The sequence below is a fragment of the Mesoplodon densirostris genome, chromosome 3 (assembly GCF_025265405.1).
Source record: "Mesoplodon densirostris isolate mMesDen1 chromosome 3, mMesDen1 primary haplotype, whole genome shotgun sequence".
NCBI classification, from domain to species: Eukaryota; Metazoa; Chordata; class Mammalia; order Artiodactyla; family Ziphiidae; genus Mesoplodon; species Mesoplodon densirostris.
In genome coordinates this window covers 177,761,044-177,786,731 of record NC_082663.1, presented here as the reverse complement: position 1 = coordinate 177,786,731, position 25,688 = coordinate 177,761,044, and the positions used below count along the sequence as shown (strand labels likewise).

General features: G+C 40.1%; 1 protein-coding gene across 4 annotated transcripts in view; it reads right to left on the bottom strand.

Annotated features, from left to right (window-relative positions):
- Positions 1–20,243, bottom strand: part of CNOT6 (CCR4-NOT transcription complex subunit 6) — a 66,311-nt gene extending 46,068 nt beyond the window's left edge. For all 4 annotated transcript variants that reach the window (XM_060095062.1, XM_060095064.1, XM_060095063.1 and 1 more), the window contains exons 1-2: positions 19,871–20,243; positions 7,205–7,318 (exon numbers count right to left, since the gene is read on the bottom strand). In XM_060095062.1, coding sequence (XP_059951045.1) covers positions 7,205–7,316 — 112 coding nt within the window. In that variant the 5' untranslated portion in view covers positions 7,317–7,318; positions 19,871–20,243. The remainder of the gene's footprint in view (positions 1–7,204; positions 7,319–19,870) is intronic.
- Between the last annotated feature and the right edge of the window lie 5,445 nt (positions 20,244–25,688).

Here is a 25,688-nt window from a genome sequence, read left to right as displayed (position 1 = left end):
CTCCAAAAATGGAAATGAAATTAAACAGGACAGGTATAAAAAGACATGAAGGGGAAAAAAGGTCCAGATAAAAATGAGAGAAGGGGGGCTTCCCTGGTGGCGCAGTGGTTGAGAGTCCGCCTGCCGATGCTGGCGACGCGGGTTCGTGCCCCGGTCCGGGAAGATCCCACATGCCACGGAGCAGCTGGGCCCGTGAGCCATGGTCGCTGAGCCTGCGCGTCCGGAGCCTGTGCTCCGCAACGGGAGAGGCCACAATAGTGAGAGGCCCGCGTACCATAAAAAAAAAAAAAAAAAAAAAAAAAAAATGAGAGAAGGGAACAGAACCAGAAAGTTTCAGAAAACAATGTCCCACATTGTGAACACTCTGCAAACAAACAAACAAAACACAGAAGAGGGAGCTCGGAAGTTAGAAAAAGTATCCTGAATCACAACTAGAAGTTCAGAAAAACTAAATTTAAATGAAAATGAACAACAGAAAAGTTTTAAGGTAAAATCCCATAAAAGTAGTTATATATTTTTAAAAGATAGTAGAAAAAAGAGTGTAAGGACTAGAATAACTCCCTATAGACAACAAAAACGTAACACAAACACATCCCAAAAACTATCACCTACAATTTCAAAATGAGCTGAAAGGTATTAAGAAATGATAAAGCGATCAAAGAACATAAATCAGATTTAGAAAAACTCAGTAAAGGAAAACTAAACTACAAAGAACTTAATAATGCATAACCACACAAGAGAACACTTTTAGAAAAGAGAAAAAAAAATTAATCACAAAGGAAAAAATAAAAAAGGATTAAAAAACCAATCACTTTCTTATATACCAGAGATAAACAAATGGAATTTGACATTAAAAACACAATACCGTTAGCACCTCCCAAAATGAAATATTTAGTTATAAATCTAACAAAATATGTACATACTCTATATGAGGAAAACTATAAAACTCTGATGAAAGCTATCAAAGAACTAAATAAATGTAAAGATATTCCATGTTCCTGAATAGGAAGACTCAACTTTGTCCAAATGTCAGCTCTTCTCAATTTATCTATAGATTCAATGCCATGTCAACTAAACGCCCAGCAAATTATTTTGTGGATACTGACAAACTAATTCTAAAGTTTATATAGAAAGGAAAAAGATACAGAATAGTCAACACAAAATTGAAGGAGAGAACAGAATTTGGATGCTATCTGACTTCAAGACTTACCATAAAGTTACAGTAATCAAGACTGTGGTATTGGCAAAAGAACACATAAATAGATCCATGAAACAGAGCCCAGAAATAGACCCACATAAATACAATCAACTGATCTTTGACAAAGGAGCAAAGGCAATGCCATGGAGAAAACTCATTTCAACAAATGGTGCTGGAACAACCAGACATCCACAAGCCAAAAAAAAAATAATCTAACCTTACACTCTTCATAAAAATTAACTCAAAATAGATCATATAACTAAACATAAAACACAAAACCATAAAACTCCTAGAAGATAACACAAGAGAAAATCTACATGATTTGAGTTTGCAATGACTTTACAAACACCACCAAAAGCACAGTCTGTGAAAGAAATAATTAATAAACTGGACTTTATTAAAATTAATAACTTCTGCTCTATGAAAGACACTGTTAGGAGAATGAGAAGCCAAGCCACAGGCTGGGAGAAAACACTTGCAAAGACATACCTGATAAGGAACTGTTATCTAATTTATACAAAGAACTCTTAAAACAAGAAAACAAACAACCCAATTAAAAAGTGGGCAAAAGCCCTGAACAGACACTTCACCAAAGAAGATATGTACACAGTAAATAAGCATATGAAAAGATGCTCTTAATCATATGTCATCAGGGAAATAAAAATTAAAATAACATGAGATACCACTACACATACCCATTAGAATGCGCAAAATCCAGAACAATAACAATGTCAAATGCTGGAGAGGATGTACAGCAATAGGAACTCTCATTCATTGCTAGTGGAAATGCAAAACGATACAGCCATTTTGGAAGACAGTTTGGCAGGGTTTTTTTTTTTACAAAATTAAACACATTCTCACCCTATGATCCAGCAATCATGCTCCTTGGCATTTACCCAGGAGTTGAAAACTTACATCCACACAAAAACCTGCATGTGGACATTTATAGCAGCTTTATTCATAACTGCTGAAACTTGGAAGTAAACAAGGTATCCTTCAGTAGGTGAATGGATAAACTGCAATACATCTAGACAATGGAATATTACTTAGCACTAAAAAGAAATGACCTATCAAGCCATGAAAAGACATGGAGGAACTTAAACGCACATTACTAAGTCAAAGAACCCAATCTAAAAAGTCTACGTACTGTTTGATTCCAAGGATGTGGCATTCTGGAAAAGGCAAAACTATGGAGACAGTAAAAAGATCAGTGGTTGCCAGGGGTTCAGGGGGAGCAAAGTAGGAAAGAACAGGCAGAGCACAGAGGATTTTCAGGGCAGTGAAACTACTCTGTATGATATGACAATGGTAGATACGTGTCATTATACATTTGTCTAAACCCCAAAATGTACAACACCAAGAGCGAACCCTAATGTAAACTATGAACTTTGGGTGATAATGACGTGTCAATGTAGGTTCATGGATTGTAACAGATGCACCACTCTGGTGGGGGATGTTGACAGTGGAGGGGTCATACACTGTACTTTATGTCAAAGGTGCCTGTGAACCGAAAACTGCTCTAAAAAAGTCTAGTAAAAAAAAAATTAAAAATCAGCAGTTGCCAGGGGCTGAAAGTGGGGGGAGGGTCTGCCTACAATGGAGCAGGGGGAAGTTTTCTGGGGGGAATGAAACCATTCTATATTGTAATTGTGATGGTGGTTACACGACTGTCTGTCTGTACTTGTAAAAGAAAGGTACAACAGTAAGGGACTGAACTTACTGTACTTTATTTTTAAAAGTGATTCTGAGACAAATATGCAAATACTCAAATTCAAAGAATAAATCTCTCTGAAAGAAAAATTAAAGCAAGGGATCAGAACAAATACTAAAATTATAATCCAAGGGAACTTTCCTGAAATTAAAAGAGAAAAAATTCAAACTACACATTGAAAGAGCATATTATACCTGAGAATATCAAGGCAGAACAACCTATACCAAAATATATTCAAGTAAAATTACTGATTTTAAGGAGAAAAAATCCTTTGGGCAAATAACTAACAATGAAAAAAAAATCAGACTGTCACCAAGCCTACAGCAAAACTGGAGTAACATATTTAAGACACTTAAGGAAAGAATTCACATTTCCTTAATCCCAAGGAATTTCATTAAACCAAACTGACTCTCAAAGACAAACTCTCAAATGAGTTTTTTGCAAGTTGTTATCAACTTGCAAGAAACTCAGAATATTGTTCCCATGAGCCCTTTCTAAGGAAACATCTACAGAACAAGCTTCCAGAAAACCAAAATGATTAGGAAACAAATGAACTGGTAGGAGGTACTGAATATATAGTTACTTGCAAAACTAATTCTAAATGGGAGGGTTTATGCAAGTTAAATGGGAAAGCTGATAGTATGTAATGGCTACGTACTATGACAATGTAGATTGAGTACAGCTACTTAAATGGGGGGGTAAAACTCATATTACTGGCGGTATTTTTAGTTCTGTTATTTTAAGATTATTGTGTAATATGGGATAAAGCAATTAAGTAATTATGGGATACTCAAACTCCAGCATCCCATGACCCTGAGAACTAGGACTCTCAGTATGAAAGAAGATATAGATGTGATTATAAAAAAGGTTAATTAAAACTCCTGTTATTCTGAATCTGAGTCAAAAATAGTATCTTTTCTTAAGATATTTAATTTTAAATATACAAATATATTTTATAGCTTTAAAGATATTTTATCATAAAAGTACGTATATATATTTTTAGCACATCTTTCATCATAAATGTATATAACCACATACATACATGTCAAATTTCCTAGCACAGTCCAGTGAAAAGACCTACAACGACCAACCCAGTAGCAATGAGCACTCCTAGCAATAGATATTATGGTCTTGAAATAGCATTTCCAAGTAAAACAACCAATTCTTCCTTGGGAAAAAATGACATACTTCATGTTTGAGGCAAGAAATACAAGATAAGGCAAGAAGATCTTGCCATTTAATCTTTGCAGATAGCAAGGAAACTACCAAAGACAACTAAGGTTATGTCAAAGAACCCAGAAGCCATTTAAAGAATCTCTCCCATTTGCCAACAACAGGACAATTTTAAGCAACAAAGTAAGAGTAATCATGACAACTCATGGCATATGTTTGAAACCAAAATATACTAGTTAATAATGATACTTTAAAAATCTAATTGGTCACCCTCAAAGGACCCTCAAATAGTTTATCGTGAAAACTAGTAAATAAAAGGAAAGAAATAAGCATTCTTTTCTGCCTTTCCTATACAAATTGTACCTTGAGTAATCAATTAGTAAATGAGGGAGTAAATCAACTATACTGCAATATAAAATAAAAATTAAATTTTAAAAAAATGAAGGAAATTATCTCTTTACAGATGCAGCTCACCTAATTAAAAAAAAGACAGACTATCACTATTTTGCAACCCTCAAAGAATTAATGGCTCTAGGTACTGCACTGAACACCAGTAGGAAAGAAGGCCTTTCTACCTCATCTGCCTCCTGAAGTAAAAGGACAATACCACATACACAACACAACCTTCAGTCCTGTCAAGGGTCTTAAATTCTGAGTCTGATCAAGCCTCTGCATCCTGCTGCCCATATGGATGGGAAACATGTTGACATGCATGCAGCAAAATATAGACTGTGGGGTAACAACAGGTCAAACTGCTCAGGTTCAACAGATAAATTGTAAAGAAAAGGATGGAGGGGGAACATGTAAATTAAGACATCAAATAAAAAAGGGGGGGACTAAACTAAAATGCTTAGGTGTACATAACTTGGTGTTAAAACTATAAGGAAACAAAAGAAGTGATTACTATAAAAGTCAGGGTAACAGTTACTTTTGGGGAGCAGGGAAGGGCTTGTGATTGGCTGTGGTGTGGAAGGGGTTCTGGGATAAGTGAAAAACTTCTAATTCTTGACCTGCATATTATCAGGCTTCTGGCCTTATAATAATTCACTAATATATCTGTGTGGTTTTCTTGAGGATTTTTTTTTTTTTTTTTTTTTGACTGCAGCACGCAGCTCTTGCAGGGGGGAATCTTCATTCCCCAACCAGGGACTGAACCCAGGCCCTCGGCAGTTAGAGCTCAGAGTCCTAACCACTGGACAGCCAGGGAATTCCCGGTTTTCTTTATCTGTTTCATTTTACAATAAACAAGGCTTTCTTTAAAAAGTAAATGATTAATAGTCATTTGGCTTATCTGGTTATCTCCAAATGGCACAAGGATCTAACCACCCATCTCCCTAGAACCAGAAGAGTATATTAGATTATGGCAGGTCCAGGATTCAATGACCTCAGATCCCTGGAACTTTATATCACAGGATCTTAAGGAACTGATGCTAGGGCATATTCATGAAATAACTGTCTTAGCATGAAATGAATTCAGCCTTGAAATTTTCTACACACAGGAGTTTATGTATTAGGGACTGACTAAGACAATAAAGTGACCTTCCTGATAGTGGCTTTGTTAATTATAAGGTCTTGTTCCACAGACCTATTCAATCAATAGTTTATCCTCCATGATACTTGGTAAAGATAAGACTTTGTTAAGAATGTTACTTTAGAAGAATCTCTCCTCTTCCTTCCTATCTTGTACACAGATTTCTTCCCAAAGTTTAGAGTAAGCAGAGAACAGTGACTCAAAATTGCCAAGGAGTTCCCAACATGAGGTAGAGGGAGGAGAGAGCGAAGAATCCCCTTAACCTCAGATATACAATCTCACTGACCCAAGTGAGCACTTTCTAGATTGCCTAAACTTTCTAGAAGCAAAGGACTTGTAATTCAAAAACTGCTAATACAGACTGAAAAATATATATATATAGTTAAATACCAATGCGGCAGAAATTCAAAGGGGAAGTTGGAGTGGTGACTGCCTGTGCTTCAAAGGCTCCCCTGACACAGAAAATCAAATTTGACAGGAGAGGCAAAAGAAGAGAGAAATTTCACTCTCCATCACACCACACCAGCTCTCCAAAAATCGAAGAGGGAGAAAAGGAGACACCCATGTGGCACCGACCTCTACTATGGCTGCAGCAGAGGAGGGTGTTTAGGTTTACTCAATAGATTAATCAGAACTCTTGAGCTGACAAGGGAGAAATACTATCATCATTACTTCCTTTTTGCTTTCTGTATAGCATGCTTCTGCTTAGACTTGGCACTTATATTTTGTCTATTAGTTATTTACACTGGTATATTCCCTTCTTCTCACTCCCTAATATGCCATAAGCTTCAGAATGAAAGAGAATATGTTTTTTTATCTACATATTTTCCATATGCCTAGTATAGCACCTGGCAAAATGTTTTACACATAGCATATACTCAGTATGTCTGCTGCATTAAATTAAAAAAGAAAAATCAAGGGCAGTCAGGCGAAAGAAGAGAAAACTTGCTCTGTATTATTTCAGAAGGCAAAAACCAAGACAAACTAGAAGGAAAGTATGGGGAGGCCAACATGAACACAAACTTTCTTTAGCACTGGTTGCCTTGAGAAGTAATAATGTCCCTTTGCCACTTCTGAACACTGCATTAAAGGTAGAAGGGAACTTTGAGAGCTGATCCAATCGCTTTTAAGATTTTGTTTCTGAATAAAGCTGTCCCCAGAGACTAAGACTGAAAAGCAAATGAAGAAAATAAGGAGAAACAAATCTATCCCAGAACCTATACTAGAACCGGCATTTCCCACCTCATTGGAAACCTGTAATTTGATCATGTAAAAGCTCTATCCTACTTTATTAGAGAATTAAGTACCAGAACAAACTTTTGTACACTAGGCATTTCACATGTGTTATTTTCATTGCATCCTTGATATTATTATCCCCATTTTATAAAAGGACACTGATAGTGAGAGAATAAGCAATGAATGGGTTTTGAACTTTGACGCAAACCATGTTCTTCCTACTGAACCTTCCAGCTTCTAAGATAAACGAGCACTGGTAAAACACAACATTGCTTTCCTTGTGTATTAGCATTAGAAAACAATTTTCTACCATATCTTAACTTCCATACCATAAATTTTTGCTTGCGTGTCTTACCACTTATTTCAAGCTCCACCCAGTGTGATTTCTTTCCATTTGCTGCTTCCTCAGAGGACATAATTGTGTACATCCTCCGAGGGTCAGGGGGCTCATATTTTTCTTTGGGCATGCCTGTTGAATTAAGAAAAGAAACCAATCAATACCCAGAAGAATCAAATAACTGAAAATAACATCTTTTTTTAAAGTAGACACCCATATTATATCTCTAAACACAATTTCCCACTAAAAGGAACTAGGAGCTCCTTGGAGAAATGGAGGATTTCAGGTCTGAGATCGGAAAAATACAAACGAGCCTGGACACTAAGAAAGATGCTGTGGCTGTGAAGGACACAGGAGCCAGCTTGAAGAGGTCCCACTGGCCACAGATATGACAATCTGAACATCAAATGAAAGACTACATTTCAAACTGCATGAATCCAAAACTTTAACAGGAAAAAAAAAATGCAGTCACCTGAAAAGTGGAAAATAAACGGAAAGAATCAAGCATTTATCCTGCATTTCTGGCAGAAACTAGATGAGGAAATGTTCTTAACAGAATTCTATCTAATAAATGTAAAAAGAGTTAGATAATTAGAAAAAACACTATTTCACAATCTCTAATGAAAAAATGGATGACCATCAATGGTTAATAAAAGCATTAGGTAAAAAAAGTCCAATGAAAAAATTTTAAATAGATCAGGCTGCAAGACCTCAACCCAAGGATCAATCTCAGTATTAGGACAACTAGACTTACATGCCAACACTATGTATGCCCTTGCCCCTTCATCCAAAAAATTAAAAGTAAAATTGAACCTGAATCAAATCTGCCTCTCTAGATCTAGTACCGGTTTACACTAAGTAAGGGAGACAGAGGAACATGTTAAAAATAACACGAGACCCAACAATGTGAATATACTTAACACTACTGAACTGTACACTTAAAATGATTATTAAGATAGTAAATTTTGTTATAATTTTACCATGATTAAAAAATTTTTTCTTTATTTTAAAATAATGCCACAAGAATACAGCCAGCCAGACACAGACCATGGAAAGTTCAACATGACAGAAGACCCAGTTTCTTCAACAAATGAATGACATGAGAAAGGGGGAGTGAAAGGAAGTTGATATTAAATGACTTAAGAGGCACAACAATCAAATGCAATGTACAGACCTTGTTTGGGTCTGATCTGACCAAATCAAGTGTAAAAAACATTTCTGAGAATTGGACAAATTTGAAGAAGAACTAAACCTAAGTTGATATTGGGACTACTGTTCATTTTGCTTGTGGTTATTTTTTAAATTCTTATTCTTATAGAAACATTCTGAAATATTCAGGTGAAATGAAATCTCACTTCCTTGCATATTCTCCCAAACTCCTTGCCCCAGTCTCACTTCACCTTATGTGTCTGGATGAGCCATCATCTGCTTTAACCAAGTCTCTACCTGCTCTGGATACCTACACAGCTAAACAAAGCTGGAGAAAAACCTACCATCATGTGAATTTAAAGTAAGCCAGTCAGCAATCACTTATGTCAAATGGACTTACTGTTGAACGTGTTCGAGGTTTTAGTTTTACAAGAAGAAAAGAGTTATGGAGATGGATGATGGCGAAGGCTACAAAACATTATGAATGTATTTAATACCACTGAATGTTACACTTAAAAATGGTTAAGATGGTAAATTTTATGTTATGTATATTTTCTACAGTAAAAAAAATGGAAAAAAGGTTAAAGCAACTTTCATTATGCTACGCTGCTCCTCTAATGATGAGTAGAGCTATCTTTCAAACGTAGAAATGGTTTTGACCATGTAGTCAAAACACAGAAGGAGATAAGTAATCCTAAAAAGCTTTTTGAAGAAAGTAAAAATATAAACGGTGAGACTAATCATCTGCATAAGAAACAGCGCATTTTTTTGTTTTGTCAAATATTGTTAATAAAACTTTTCTCCTACACGTTAATTTCTCCAAAACAGAAATACAGTGCCTCAAGTTTTTAGACTAATACAAAAAATACCTAACAGAGAAAGCTACAGTCAAGAACTGTTCCTGTTCCATCTAGAGGACAATTTGGTGAAGCAAGTGCCCATTCTGAATCATATGAATATACCAGTGATAACAAAATGCTGTGTAAGGTTACCAGAGCTTGATGACAACATCCCTTAAGATTCCTTAAGATCACCCAAATGCCACTATTCTGACTAGATTTTATTTACGACCGTGTGATCTTCACTGGCTTTTCCAAATAGAATTTAATAACGGTAAGCTGCTCTCTCCAGCTGAGGTTAGTATTTTGAGTTACTATTAATTATTAATCATTTGACTTCTTAGTGAAAGTTCAGAAGTCTGATTTACCACTCTCATGTGAGCTTATTTAGTGTGAATCAATGTCCAGAGTTTGATCACGCTTCAGAGAATAAATATAAGTATTACTGAACTGAAATCTGAAATCCAAGCCCTAGACCTGGGGTCATTCCATCAAAGAGTCATGATTTCTGCCTAAGCCGCCAACCACTCCCTTTCTTGGTTTTCATGACATACAATGTGTTGCCTTAAAATTTAAGAGACAGCTCATTACTTGAAAGCAGTGAGATCTTCTTTATTTTCCAAATCCCTGACAGTGCAGATTAGGAAGTGGGGGGAAAAAAGAATATGACAGAATAAAAGAAACGGCAGCAAATTGGACAATCAAGCCCTTCTGAGGAGCCTATCTGCCCAGTGAGCAACCCCACCCATTTTTCTTGGAGTCCAACCGAACATAGTATTGGAAACCAGGTAGTGAAAAGGGTATAAGAATACAAACAATTTAGGATTTTTCCCAAGGCTTGAAATCAACAAGCAGATCTTACTCTCTAAAAAATACAGTATGGGGCTTCCCTGGTGGCACAGTGGTTGAGAGTCCGCCTGCCGATGCAGGGGATACGGGTTCGTGCCCCGGTCCGCGAAGATCCCACATGCCGCGGAGCGGCTGGGCCCGTGAGCCATGGCCGCTGAGCCTGCGCGTCCGGAGCCTGTGCTCCGCAACGGGAGAGGCCACGACAGTGAGAGGCCCACGTACCGCAAAAAAAAAAAAAAAAAAAAAAAAAAAAAAAAAAATACAGTATGTCACTGCAGATTACTATCTAAAAAGAATAAAACGTTTCCAAAACAGGCTTGAAAACTGTCAAGTAGAATTAAAAGACTTTTAAAAAATAGCTAGGCCAGAGTCAGCAGGTATACAGCCCCTGACTAGTCAATCTCTAATTCCTCCAATCCAGTGCCAAACATCACTACTGATCCTGGCAGCATAAAATCTGTCCCTAATCTAGATCTCAGAGAAACGGTTTTTCAGTATCTTAGAATAATTATTTACCTTAAAGAAATACAGGACATTATTTACCAGCATAGAAAGGTATGCTTTCATTATTAAACATTTCATGAAATGGCTTAAAAAATACACACGGGAGGGAGCTAAGAAGGAAGACGCAGGGGGGCGCAGGGTGGGGGAGAGACCATGAGTGCAAGTCAGCCACCATTTGAGGCAGCTTTTTTTTTTTTTTTTTTTGCGGTATGCGGGCCTCTCACTGTTGTGGCCTCTCCCGTTGCGGAGCACAGGCTCCGGATGCGCAGGCTCAGCGGCCATGGCTCACGGGCCCAGCCGCTCCGCGGCATATGGGATCCTCCCAGACCGGGGCACGAACCCGTATCCCCTGCATCGGCAGGCGGACTCTCAACCACTGCGTCACCAGGGAGGCCCTGAGGCAGCTTTTAAACTAAGAAAATTGGTACTAAAGAGAAAGATGTAAGTCTTTATCCTTTCAGTGGGTACTGTAAATAGAGTCATCAAATAGCCCCAGGTGAAAACGTGTCCTATTTTACAAAAGAATAAATGAAGAATGAAAGAATTAATAAAAAACAAAAACAACATCATTTCATAATTCCTAATGAGCCTTTTTAAAACAAGGATTTATAAACTGGGTTAAAATCATTAGATGAATCATTGGCACTGGCATAATGCTAAGGTAACACCACCACCCAGATTGTTTTTTGATTATAAGGTAGAAAATGTTCAAAAGAGGAATAAACTGTTACCCCCTTCATCAATCTTCCCAACATTAATGGGGGTAGAACCAGATACTGTGGGTCTTCGCATCTGACAGAATATGAAATACACACCAACAGTGTTTACCTTGATTAAGAACTAGAGGAACTAGCCAGATGACACCAAAGCAGCAATTGGAATGCAGGACTTTCTGCAGGGTAAATGGTCTGCTACCTTTAACAAGCTGGTGTCAGGACTATTCTAGACTTAAAGAGAATTAAGGGATATATAGAATGAGATGCAATGAATGCTCCCTATATAGGATCCACAAATCTGCAACAAAGGACATTCTGCGGACTGTTCGAGAAACATTTAACACCTGGTTCATATTTTGAAATATTAATGAATTATTATGAGATCATGTTATTTTGACAATGTACAAAAATGCATTTCTTGTTAAAAGGCACTCTGAAGTTAAATAATTTATTTTAAACTGTATTGGCCAGATTTTTTTCCAAGGGAAATGAGGCTGAGTTATAGCCAATCTTAACTGACAAGATAAAATGCTAAATTCCTCTTTTCCTTTCCTTGCTTGTTACATTTTCTCCTCCATTCTTGGTGCTTTACTTCTTTCACATACACAAAGGAGAAAAAAAGGAAAAGCGCAGAGGAAAAGCAGGGAGGGGAGAAGGAGGAAATAAACTCATGTGCAGAAAAATCCTTTTATTTGATGACCAGGAGCCTCACAGAGCCACAAGCTATGGAATACATGAAAAGGCAGTGCCACTAGCCTTGGTGCCAAGTTACTTCTTCCTATCCAAATTTTCACTACGTCTTATCCAATTTTTCACTAAATCCCACTGATTTTTACCTCTTCAGGACTTCTAAACCTGTCTTCTCCATTTTCACAGCTACTGAAGTTAATTTACACCCTCATTTCTCAGCTACAACTTTTAAACAACCTTCTCTATACCTTCCTGATAGATGCCTGCTCATGTCACTCTCCTGCTTAAAAATCTAAGATGGCCTTTTCTGCCTACATAGCTAAAGCCCTAACTTCAAAGTCCTTTACAATCTGGATTTAGGCAACTATTTTCTCACTCATCTTCAGCCACTGACACGCAAGTCACCCTATAAAGTCCTAAATTAATCAAAGTAAACCTATTTCTAAGGCATAGTCTTTCAATAACACATGCTAATCCCTTCACCAAAGGGAACCTTCACCCTAAACTCCTACTCACCCCCTTCACGGCAACTCAGGTTAGATGTCAGAGTCCCTGTAAGCCCTTCCCAACAAAGGCACAAGTTCACAACTCTTTCCTCTGCACACCATACATTTACTACAGCATCTATCACCCCAGTTTGTATCTCCCAGTGTCTTGTGTAACACCTAGCACGTTGTACTAATAAAATGGCCTAAACATTCTTTCCTTCATGACTCAAAATCAGGTTTTCAAAGAAAAATCTAAAAAAAGCAGTTCAATACATCCGAACCATGCTTCCTTAAGGGAGCTTTCTTTACAGAATCATTCATTCAACAAATATTTACTAAGCACCTTCTGCCTCTATGTGCCAAGCACTCTGCCAGGTTCTGGGAATAAAGAATAAATAGGAAATACACACATGATCTCGGATCTTAATCTACTGGGGAGTGCAAACAAAAATCTTACGACGATGTAATCACACTACAACCCTTTTTACAAACATCACTCTAATTTAGGACTTCTTCCCTACCCCTCACAGACACAGGAGTTTATCATTCCCTGCTTTGAGCTACTCTGAACCTTGAAAATATTTCTAATGTTATATTCTTTAATCCCACCTTAATTTTTTTGACATGTCTCATTCACCTACTCTAATACAGGGTCTTTGCACTTACATTTTAAATATTTTTATATTTTCAGAGCCTGGCAAATAGTGTTTCGTGAATACTTATAAGAATTCAAGGGAATAAGCTGGGACAGTAAAAAAAGCAAACATTGTGTAAGGGACAAGTATGCTAACAGAAGCAGTGCCCATGTTACCAGGAGTAAGAAAAACTAACATAGGCCTCTAATCTTGAAGGCAAAATCTAGAGAAACGAGACAGAAAGGACCTAAGTGACCAAAGGCTGAGAATATTCGTTCTAGGATAGGCTGGGATATGAAGCAAAGGGACAAACTTAAAGGTAAAACTGTATAAACATAATCTGAGTGACATGCTATGGCAAAATAAGAGCAAACCTCAGACAGGTGGGGGTTATGGCAAAACTGTGTTGGAGTGCCTATCTGCCAGACTCTAAACTAGGCACGTAACAGCTAACATGTTTTGAGCACTCAACAACTGGCAGGCCCTTCACACGCATTATCTCATTTAACCCTCAGGACTCTTATGAGTAAATACTATTGTATTATTCTCCATACATAAAGAACGGTCCAGAAAGTGAGTCATTTACCTGAGATCACAGAGATCCTACTGGCACAACTGTGATTTTAACCCAAGTCTGATCCAAAAGTCTATGCTTTCAACCACTATGCAATCATTTACTGGTAATTACCTCGATTTAATTCTCATAGCAATCCATGAAGTAGACATCATCCTCATTTTATTTTAGATGAGGAAACTGAGACTCTGAGTTTAAATAACTTGCCCGAGGTTGCACACACTTAGTAAGTAGTAGAGCTAGGATTTGAACCTGGGACAATCTAGCTGCACAGGTGTACTCTATAACACCAATGCCTCACACAAGTCTAGAATTCTGTCACTGATGAAACCAAGGTCTTGTGTTCATTCTCCAAATATTATGTTGCTAAGACCATGAGCCCCTGAGTTTCCTTCTCAGATGTATCATCTTTCCAAACTACTCTTCACCTGTATTCTCTACTCCCAAACTCTGCCTAATACTTAACACAGCAGACCTCAAAATGCTATCATCTCAGGACCCTTATACTCAAGTACCTCAAAGACCTTTCAATTGTGTGGGTTATATCTATCAATATTTACCATACTAGAAATTAGAAATAAGGAATTTTAAAATATGTATTAACTCATTAAATATAATAAACCTATCACGTTAACATTTTTATGAAAAGTAACTACTTTCAAAAACAAAGTAATATTTTGTGAGAAGAGTGACACTGTCTTACATTTTTGCAAATCTTTAAGGTCTGACATGCTAGAAGACAGCTGGATTCACCTATCTGCTCTGAATTCAACTGATCAGATATTACATATCATTTTGTCAGTCTCTGGAAAACTCCACTGTAGACCCGTAAGAGGAAGAGAATGAAAAAGGCAAATAATCTTAGTGATATTTCTAAGAACTTAAGGTTTCTGTAGCCACCTCCTCCTGCCTCACAAAATCTTAATTCCTTAAATCCTTTTCTCAAGTAGAATAAGAATAAATTTAAGTCCATACTGGTTTAACTAAAATTTCCAATCAATAAGACCTCTGCGAAAAGATTTTAAAATTATGATAAAATATTCCTCCAAAACAGAGTCAAACAGCAGATGTAGTAGTTAGTCTAAGCTCTAAAAGAAGACCGGCATACCCATCTGCATCTGAAGTGCCCAGCCAATAACCAACAGCCTCTAAGAGTTTACTAGACTGCTGTTAAAATGCAATTCTAATCATGTGCCTGTGCCTAATAACACAAGTGAATATAAAATACAGTCAGAGAGAAGCCTGAGTGTACTACAACACCACAGGAAACTACCAATTTTGAAGGTCAAAAATGGTCAAATACTAGCAATGTCATTCAACTCAATAAATTAACTCAAAATAGAACTATAAAGATACACTAAGTATAGGTCATCCACAAATTTCAATTTAAAACACAAACACTTCTTAGCTTAAAATTTTTAATTTCTGTATTTTAAGTCAAATATAAAGTATAAAACAAAAGAACATATTAGGACAATTTAGATTTATGATCTAGCCAGCAAAGCTGAGGGCCCACTAACATTAAGTCAAACCATGATTTGTGTGATGAAACATCACCGAGATCAAAAAGGAAAGGAGAGGGAGCCATCGATATTAAGTCTGTTCTCTTAGTATGAGACAAGCAACAACCGTCTAGTTTACACCTTCAGCAATGATGGCTGCCAACAGAAATATTTTCATTTCTTTCTTATCTTCTTCCAGTTTCCATAATCTATTTGCTCCTCCCACTCTTAAAATCACAGTATTCTAGCTACCCCTATCTAGTTGGAATTTTGGCCTTTTGAGGCAGTCAACATTTATTCTAGCTGCTAATTCATGTATACAATCATTTTGGGAAGTCCTAATATAGTAGCAATCAGTTTTGACCCACTAGTCTTTTTTTCCCCTAAAAACTAAGAAAGAAAATTATTCATGAAATGCTGACCTTATAAATCATCAAGAAGCCTTTAACAACTCTAGAATATTTCTCTCACAAGGGTTTAAATGAACTCTCTGACCCTAGTTTCTTGGCCCCCCAGCCTTCACATTTTTACTATGTCTCCTGAAAAAGTATGTCACACACAGAATTTCCCCACCCCTATCCACCTAAACCTTCAATGAATCCCTATTATATACAGACGAAAGTCTCAACACTTTAAGAAAAAGCCTAAGACTATTCACAGACTGTTTCTGGCCACTCCTCCTGTCCCTTTCATCTTTGCATCCTATGTTTCACAGCCCAAGTTTTATGTAACTTGACTTTGCACATGTTCTTTCTTCTCACTAAAAGGTCCTACTCAGTCTAACAAACCTCTATTCAACCTTCAAAGCTCAGCCCAAAGACCTCTGAGATGACTCCCTCAAGTTTCCCAAGCAGAATTAGTTGCTCCTTCTTTAGCATGCCCCAAATGCTTTGTGTATTCCTCATTACTATATAACCTGATGAGCACTTTATTGGTTCATTTGTTTTTATCTCCATACCATTATAAACCCATTTAGAATAAGAGCATAAGCCCTATTAGAGGAGCAAGTCTATTATGGTGCCTGACACATGGGTGTTTCCAGTATTTCTGGAACTGAGTTTTAGCCCTATTTTAAAATGCTGTATTCAAGTATAATCAGTTCTGCTGTATCACTTATTCTGAAAATAATCTGTTCCAACATAACCGATATATTAGAAAATTTGAGCTTAACACAAAATTCCCATTTGCTTATGTGTGATTTTGTCTGTAAAAAAACTAGATGAAGGTAGAAACCTGCCCCCAGCTGAACTGAGCTGCATAGAAATACACAAAATACACACACCTTAAAACACCTACCAGCTACATCAGTTCACTCTGTGTGTGTGCACATGAGCTGAGCCACACCCACCCACCTCTGGTGTTATTATAACATTCCATTCGATTTCAGGTAACCCTCCTTCCACCACTGTACAGTAACTCACAAGCAGCAACCTTTCTGATGCCCATTAACACAAGCAGACCAGGTCTTTTTCAAGGTAAAGTGACACATTTATTGTAGTATTTATGTATACCATAACCATTTAACATGTGTAAAACTATGCTACCATTTTTACCAGGTTCCTTTTTATTAAAATAAGTCACTGACAGAGTTTTGAGTGTTATGCCTTAGTTCCACTTTTCCCAAAAGGCCTGTAGTTTTTACTGCACAATTTTCCATATCATGGTAATTTTTAGGAACTTATATGTTGCTTTACAGCAGAACTGACTATATAAATTAACAGCTGTATGAGGAGTTCTTAGGTTTTAAGAAATTTTCAATATTTCAATTCCAATAACATACAGGAGAGAAAACTCTGCCCTCTCCCCAATTTCACAAAATGTTTACAGTCCATATCCTTACAGACCATCAGGAGAGCCATAACCGTTAAGCTTGGTGGCTCTCACTTCTGGTGAGCAGAGTTGATTTTTCCAGCTTAAGCTCTACAGTCTGCCTAAACCTAACTCAGAAGACAAGTTCTGACTGCCTGAACTTTCACATATACCATTATATGGGGTTCATTTTTTTTATTGCTCTTAACTTTTTTCCAAAACATTTTGATTTTAAATTACCCTGTATTATAGAGCAATTGAACCGAGCCCTCAAGCCCACTATAAAATGGATAAGACACAAAAGACCTTATATCCAAGTTTAAAATAGATTCAGAGTCACTAACTCCATAGTATCTCAAATGTGACTTTTTTATACGTATGGCTCCACTTAATTCTCTGCACTGCTGCCCAAATGATCTCTAAATCACCTTGTTCCCCTATGAAAAATATTTTGGCTCTCTTCTTTCCTATAGGATAAAGATATAAACCTCACTTTTAGCTTAGTAAGTATGGTTCTTCAAAATCTAGGATGGACACACCTTTGCAGGCTCATCTTCAGTCACTATCCTTGTTTCAGTAACACATCGATATTGGCCTTACCCCAACACTTGGCACCTCAGTGCACCCACAGTTCCTTTTGTCTGAAATGTCCCCATCTCTCCAGTTTGACAAACACCTATTCCGTGCTAATTTCTGTAAACTGCTCCCACATATTCTACAAATTTCATCGTTCTCTCCTGTTCTCCCCACAGCACTCTGTGCACCTACTAAGACTACAGCAACAAGAAGACAGCAAATGAGTGTTATTCACTTTTTAATTCCCAGGGTCCAACACTATGTCCAGCATATACTATTCCTTGCACATAACTTATCAAGAAAATAAAAATGGATGAGGGAGAGGTAAAGCCCAGAGAAGGGTAAGATTAAGGCAGTCTAAATTAGTCCCTATCTTACATGCAAATAAACACTTTAAAAGCAGTTTCCCAACCAGTATACCTTCCATATGGGAAAGTTACAAGTATGCTGAAGACGGCCCTCACCTCTCATGGCCCAAAGGCTACAGCTGTGAGCAGCCTTGACCATTTATTCCAGTATGCCTTACATATATTATCCCTTTCTGTTTCACTATGATATGAAAAAGGTTTACGCTTTAAATATAAAAAAGGCTAATATGAACGTGGTGGAAAGCCTACACATTAACCAAAATAAATGCATTATTTATAAACCATAAGTACAGAAGCAAATGCCTTCATCTGTAGCCAGGAACAAGTTCTGTAACCAACTCATATCTGTTCAAGAGTCTGAAAAGTTTTACTTTGCCACCAAGGTTTAAGAAACCTGAAAATACCTACAAATCAAACAGGCATTCAAAAGAGCTTCCTCATCTACGTTACCAATGATCAAGACACTTCTGAAACTATGCAAAATCTTCTGAGTCTCACAGGAAACGTTGTCTTTTGTCACATCCTAGTTTTTTGACCATTTCATTAAGTATCTTATTCACCTACTGAGAACTGACCAGACCCAACTACCTCAAATAACTTCCAGCCATTAAAACGCACTCCGCCCTCCCAAAAAAACTAATCTCCATCAAGTACCTCACTCTCATGTGCTCTCACATTTACACAAAACCTGGTCCTTTCCCTCTTAACTGTAATATTTTGGGCAAGTCACTTTAACCTTTCTAGGCCTGTTTCCTCAACAGCAGCTATTCAAATATTTTGTTTAAAGCAAGTTGACTGGACTAGATCACTGGTCTAAAAATATTAAGGAATTTTTATTCTAAAAGTTATCACATTCTAAAGACTGCGGTAATTGCTCTGATAGCAATTACAAAACAAGTCTTCAAAACCTTTCGATCAATGGACACAGCTCCTAAAACCTACAAAACTGTTTTGGGATGATAAATTCTATTGCACTGTGAAAAACACCAAGTGCTATTATATGCCATTTTATTTTTCACTTGTTCATATTCACTCTCTTCCTCTCCAAAATTAAAATCCCCAGACACAAAGAGGCAAGATTCCACACTACCACTAACGGGGCAATCCACCTGGAAAACAGGTAGGCATGGGAACGCATGTTCAAGGAGATTATTTAAACGTCAGCTTAACACAATAACAAATCCAAAAAGGACAAGCAAGATGACCATTCACAATGCTGTCATCTGCAGTAACAGTTCAAGAAGAGGTTACAGGTGTTCATTAGCAGGCTCTTAGGGGAAGCTGTAGGAGAAAAAGGGTCAAAAAAATTTTCCAAAGAAAATAATGATTGGTGTTTAGAAAAAAGAAAAGAGATACGATTCAGGTTATTACACAAAACTTCAAGTAATTAGAACTATCTCTGAGTCCTCAGCAATATAAATCTCTTCATCTGGTGCTAAGGGCTTCTTTAACCATGTCATTCCCATCCCCCCACCCCCCCAAAAATTTGTGTTAAACTTAATTTTAAATACATTTGGGGGAGGAGGTGAACAGTTGGTTTCCCGCTTTGCGGTAACTGCGAAGTTCCACACTCCACTCCGCGCAATCCCACACCGCCACTTCTCCAAAGTTGCCACCCATCCCAGCCAAGAGTCCCGGACACCAACTCCCCTCCTTCGGTGACCAGAGCCAGGGTCGACAGCCAGGGCATCCCCCAACCCTGGCGCCCCCCGCGCGGCCCCACCCCCGCCGTCAAACAACACCCCCCAGCCCCGGACTCGGCGCGGGGGCGCGGTCTGGGGACCAACTGGATGGCGACAGCCGCGCGTCTAGGGACCCCCAACAGCCACCATCTCCTCCAGTCTCCGGGCCCGCTGCACGCAAAACTCAAGGTGCTCTTGCTCGAGTCCCCCGCGCTACGGTCCCGGGGACACGACCGAGAGGGGCCCGTGGGCAGCCAGTGTGGGGAGCAGCGCCCAGCCGGGCCTCGAGCCGGTCTCGCTCACCTCTTGGGGTGCGCCGCCTTCCTCCGCCGCTGCCGCCGCCTCCTCCCTGTGAGTGCAGCGGAGTCTGACCTGTGGAACCACCATACCAATCCCGCCCGCTGCTGCAGCGCCGCCGTCGCCGCTCCTCTGCCGCCTCAGCCGCCGCTCTTTGTTCTCCCTCCGAGATCCACCGCGTCAGCCGCCCGCTTCAGCCGCCTCGACGGGCCGCCACTACGGCCTCCCGGCCTCTCGGCCTCCGGCCTCACCCTCCTCGCTGCACCCACCGCTGCCTTCCCCTTCGCGCAGCCGACGCCGCCGCCACCGACGCCGCCGCCTCCTCCTCCTCTGCGCCCCCCTCGTTTTCATTGAAAGCAAACAAGCATCATGGCGGCGGCCGCCGTCCCACCCCTTCCCCCTTCCCCCTCCCCCTCCACCCCTTCCCCCTCCCCCCTCCACCCCAAGCCTGCGAGCGCCGCGACCGACGCTGCCGCTCCAACATCCCGGCCACCCATTGGCCGCCGCCGCCGGGCGCGACCATTCAGCATCCGGGGAGGTCTCTCTCTGCTCGTCCCTCTCTTCCCCCACCCCCACGATGGGGAGCAGTGAGCCGGCCGAGCGCGCTCCAGGGTCAGACATCCCTCTCCTCTTCCCGCTCTCCTCGCTCGTTTCCTGCCTTGTCGCTTCTACTTTCTCATCTTCTTAACGCTCCTACGCTTTTCAACTAGCTCTTTTTTTTTCTTTCTTTCTCTTTTTTTTTTGTCTCAGGCTGTTCATTTTTGTTCCTCTCTTCCCTCTATTTCCTCGATCTTCCTCCCTTTCGTTTCGCCTATCAATTACATGGAAACAGGGACAAGCTCTCAGACTTTTGACCCTTAGCCAGTACCCTGAGCTGCCTAAAGACAAGACATTGAGTCGTGAACAGTGGCTTGATTCATCCTGCCTCAGATATGAAGAAAAATCTAATTAATGGCACGATTCGGTCCATTAATGGTCATTCAGTCCAGTAAATTCAGGGACAATTCCGGTGGGATCCTAGCCCGGAGTAACTGTCCGCAGATGTGTTCAAAGAGCAAGATGTTCTATTCAGGTGGAGATTGAAAATGAGCAGAGAAAGGATTAATGATGCTTGCATGAGTGCACATTAGTTGACTGGTGGTCAAGGCCCTGTGCTGGGACCAAGGCAAAGAGATGAATCAGGCCCCGGCCTGCCCTGAGTAAGCTTACAGCCTAGGGACAAGAGAAACACTCAACAGACTGTTAAAACCCATTAGAAGTGCATGAGGACAGACATGGCCTGAGGAAAACGGAATAGCTGTCCACTCACCTACATGGCAAACTAGTATGGGCCCCTGGCTCTTTCCTGGAAAATCAACTCTGAAGAAATGAGAGTGAAACGGGTTCCAGGAACTAACAGTAGCAACAAAATGAGACACCCTTTCTTGCTATACTGGGCTAGAGGATATGGGAAATGGTTGGCTGCTGTTGGGGCAGAGGAGAGCTAAAAGGGCAAGGAAAAGATTGAGACCATTATGGACTCCTGGGCACGGAAGCTTTTCAAACGGTTGCTAGTCAGGGAAGGGAGGGGTTGCAGAGACAAGGCAGGAGCAGCCAAGAAATAATCGTGCAGCCTTGGGCCAGGGTCCTGGTACTACCTCAAGGGATACACATAATAGTATCTTTGAGCTCTTTACAGAACTAAAACCCCAACAAACAGAAGATGTCAGCGTTCTTCATTCCAGAGAAGACCACTTGAGGCCAGATTAAAGGAACCAGAGAAGCTCATCAAGAGATTACCAGAGACCAGATTAAAGGAGTGAATGCCCTGCACACACCCTAATCTTATCAGCAACCCTGCCCTTGAACCATTGCTATAAAACTCCTCACCAAATCCTTCCAGGTTGGGACACACAGTTTTTCAGGGGCACAACCCTGCTGTGTCCCCCCTTTGCCTGGCAAAGCAATAAAGCTATTCTTTTCCTCTTCACCCAAAACTCCAAGATTCAATTCAGCACCAGTGCACGAAGTCTGAGTTTTCAGCATCAACGGTCCAGTCCTCTAGTGTCAGAGGACACTAGACAACAGCAGGGCAACATGAAAGCCCAGGAGGGGTAGGGGGTTGCCAAGAACAAGTGCAGACTGACTGGCTGCATGTGGGCATCCCTCCACAGCCTCCAACCCCAGGCTTCTGAATACTGGGGTTGTGCAGTCCCTGTGCTCTACAAAGTGTCACCAGACTGAGGGAGGAACCACTGGCACTCTCTGCCCCCCATGTGAATGCTGTGCCTTGGCAACCTGTGCTCCAGCCTGGAGAGAGGGGTGAATTTTTGTAATTCATCTGCCCAGAAGGAGCTACTTTTTGTGATTGGTACCATGTGTATGGGGGCAGGGAAGTCCAGTTGCATAACAAAAAAACTTGCATAGAACCACGAGTTTATTACATCTCATTATTCTAGTGCTCCAGGTCTCACTTGGGGTCTCTCAAGCCTCTACTGAGATGGTGGCTGGGGTTGGATTCTGGCACCTCCATGTCCCCAACAAGCCCTCCCTTTGTAGTGTTTTATCCTCCCACTTTTCTTTGTGGCTTCTCTCTAGCAGGTTATCCTGAACATCTTTCATGGCAACCCAGGGCTCCAAGAGAGAGGAAGTGGAAGACCCTTTGAAGAATGTCACTTTCTCTGTATTCTATTGGTCAAAACAGTCACAAGCCCAGTCCAGATTTAAGAGAAGAGGGCATAAGCAGTGCAGGAGCTGCATGCACATAAAGGGAAGGAGAGACTTATTTGGGGCCATCTCAGTAGACTAGCTACCACAGAGAAGGAACCAATGGTGGCCCTGCCTGTGCACATCCTCTTCTTTCTGAATATCTGAAGAGAACCCCACCAAATGCCTTTCCAGATCCAGATCAAAGTGCCCCTCATATTAGGCAAGACTTCCCTGTGTAAGTTATAAAACCCAAACTCAAATAGGCTTGATGCAGAAAGAGGTCATTTATGTATTCAGGTATCACATAACTGAAAAGTTCAGACATCTTAAAATATCAACAAGAATCAATCCAATCTCACTCTTCCACCCTCCACTCAGCTTTCCTCCCCACTGGCTTCACAAGGGCTGTGCAACCAGGCAGGAAAGATGGCCACTAGCATCTACAGGCTTAGATTCTAACAGCTCCAGCTGCAAATGCATACCTCATTTTATTGTACTTCACAGAGAGTACATTTTTTACAAATTGAAAGTTTGTGGGAACCCTGCATTAAGCAAGTCTATTGGCATCAGTTTCCATCAGCATTTGCTCACTTCATGTCTCTATGTCATGCTTGAAAATTCTCACAATATTTCAAACTTTTTCATTGTTACTATATTTGTTATGGTGATCTGTGATCAATGATCTTTTTTTTTTTTAAGAAGATGTTGGGGATAGGAGTTTTTATTAATTAATTTATTTATTTTTGCTGTGTTGCGCCTTCGTTTCTGTGAGAGAGCTTTCTCTAGTTGTGGCAAGCAGGGGCCACTCTTCATCGCGGTGCGCAGGCCTCTCACTATGGCAGCCTCTCTTGTTGCGGAGTACAAGCTCCAGACGCGCAGGCTCAGTAGCTGTGGCTCACGGGCCCAGTCGCTCTGCGGCATGTGGGATCCTCCCAGACCAGGGCTCGAACCTGCGTCCCCTGCATTAGCAGGCAGATTCTCAACCACTGCACCACCAGGGAAGCCCCGTGTGATCAATGATCTTTGATGTTACTCTTGTAATTGTTTTGAAGCACCATGAACTGGGCCCACGTAAGGCAACAAATTTAATAAGTGTTGTGTGCATTTTGACTGCTCCACTGACCAGCCTTTCCTCTGTCTTTATACCTCTCTTCAGTCCTCCCTAATCCCTGAGACACAACAATATTGAAATTAGGCCAGTTAATAACCCTACAATGGCCTCTAAGTGTTCAAATGAAAGGAAGTGTCACACATCTCTCACTTTAAATCGAAAGCTAGAGATGATTAAGCTTAGTGAAGAAGGCATGTCAAAAGCTGAGATAGGCTGAAGGCTAGACATCTTATGCCAAACAGCCAAGCTGTGAATGCAAAGGAAAAGTTCTTAAAGGAAATTAAATGTGCTACTTCAGTGAACTGATGAATGACCAGAAAGTGAAACAGCCCTATTGCTGATATGAAGAACATTTTAATGGTCTGGATAGAAGATCAAACCAGCTACAACATTCCCTTAAGCCAAAGCCTAATCCAGAGCAAGGTCCTAACTCTCTTCAATTCTATGGAGACTGAAAGAGGTGAGGAAGCTGCAGAAGAAAAGTTTTGAAGCTAGCAGAGGATGATTTACAAGGTTTAAGGAAAGAAGCCATCTCCTTAACATAAAAGTACAAGGTGAAGCAACAGTGCTGATGTAGGAGCTGCAGCAAGTTGTCCAGAAGATTTAGCTAAAATAAGAATGAAGGTGGCTACACTAAACAGATTTTCAATGTAGACAAAACAGCATTATATTGGAAGAAGGTGTCATCTAGGACATTCATAGTTAGAGAGGAGAAGTCAATGTCTGGCTTCAAAGCTTCAAAAGACAGGCAGACTCTCTCATTAGGGGTTAATGTAGCTGGTGACTTGAAGTCAATGCTCATTTACCATTCCAAAAATCCTAGGGTCCTTAAGAATTATGCTCAATCTACTCTGCCTGTGCTATATAAATGGAACAACAAAGCTTGGATGACAGCACACCTGTTTGAATCACAGTTTACCGAAAAAAACTACTGTTGAGACCTACTGCTCAGAAAAAAAGATTCCTTTCAAAATACTGCTGCTCATTGACAATGAGCACCTGGTCACCCAAGAGCTCTGATGGAGATGTACAACATTAATGTTTTCTTGCCTGCTAACACAACATCTATTCTGAAGCCCATGGATCAAGAAGTAATTTTGACTTTCTAGTCTTCTTATTTAAGAAACAGATTTTGTAAAGCTACAACTGCCATAGAGAGTGATTCATCTGATCAAGGCAAAGTCAATCAAAAACCTTCTGGAAAAGTTTCAGCATTCTAGATGCCATTCATGACTCATGAGAAGAGGTCAACATATCAGTTTTAATGGGAGTTTGAACAAAGTTGATTCCAACACTCATGGAAAACTTTAAGGGGGTTCAAGACTTTAGTGGAGGAAGTAACTGCAGATGTTATGGAAATAGCAAGAGAACTTGAATTAGAAGTAGAGCCTGAAGATGTGACTGAATTGCTGCAATCTCATTATAAAACTTAATGGGGCCTCCCTGGTGGCGCAAGTGGTTGAGAGTCCGCCTGCCGATGCAGGGGATACGGGTTCGTGCCCCGGTCTGGGAGGATCCCATATGCCGCGGAGCGGCTGGGCCCGTGAGCCATGGCCGCTGAGCCTGCGCGTCCGGAGCCTGCGCGTCCGGAGCCTGTGCTCCGCAACGGGGGAGGCCACAACAGTGAGAGGCCCGCATACCACAAAAAAAAAAAAAAAACTTAATGGATAAGGAGTTGCTTCTTATAGATGAGCAAAGAAACTGGTTTCTTAAGATGGAATCTACACCTGGTGAAGATTCTTGAAATGACAACAAAGGATTTAGAATATTACATAAACTTAGTTGATAAGGCAGCAAGAGTATTTGAGAGGATTGACTCCAATTTTGAGAGAAGCTTTTCTTTGGGTAAAACACTATCACATGGCATTGCATGCTACAGAGAAATGGTTCATGAAAGGAAGTCGATCAATATGGCAAACTTCATTATTGTCTTATTTTAAGAAATTGCCACAGCCATCCTAGGCTTCAGCAATCACCACCCTGATCAGTCAGCAGCCATAAACATCAAGACAAGACCCTCCACCA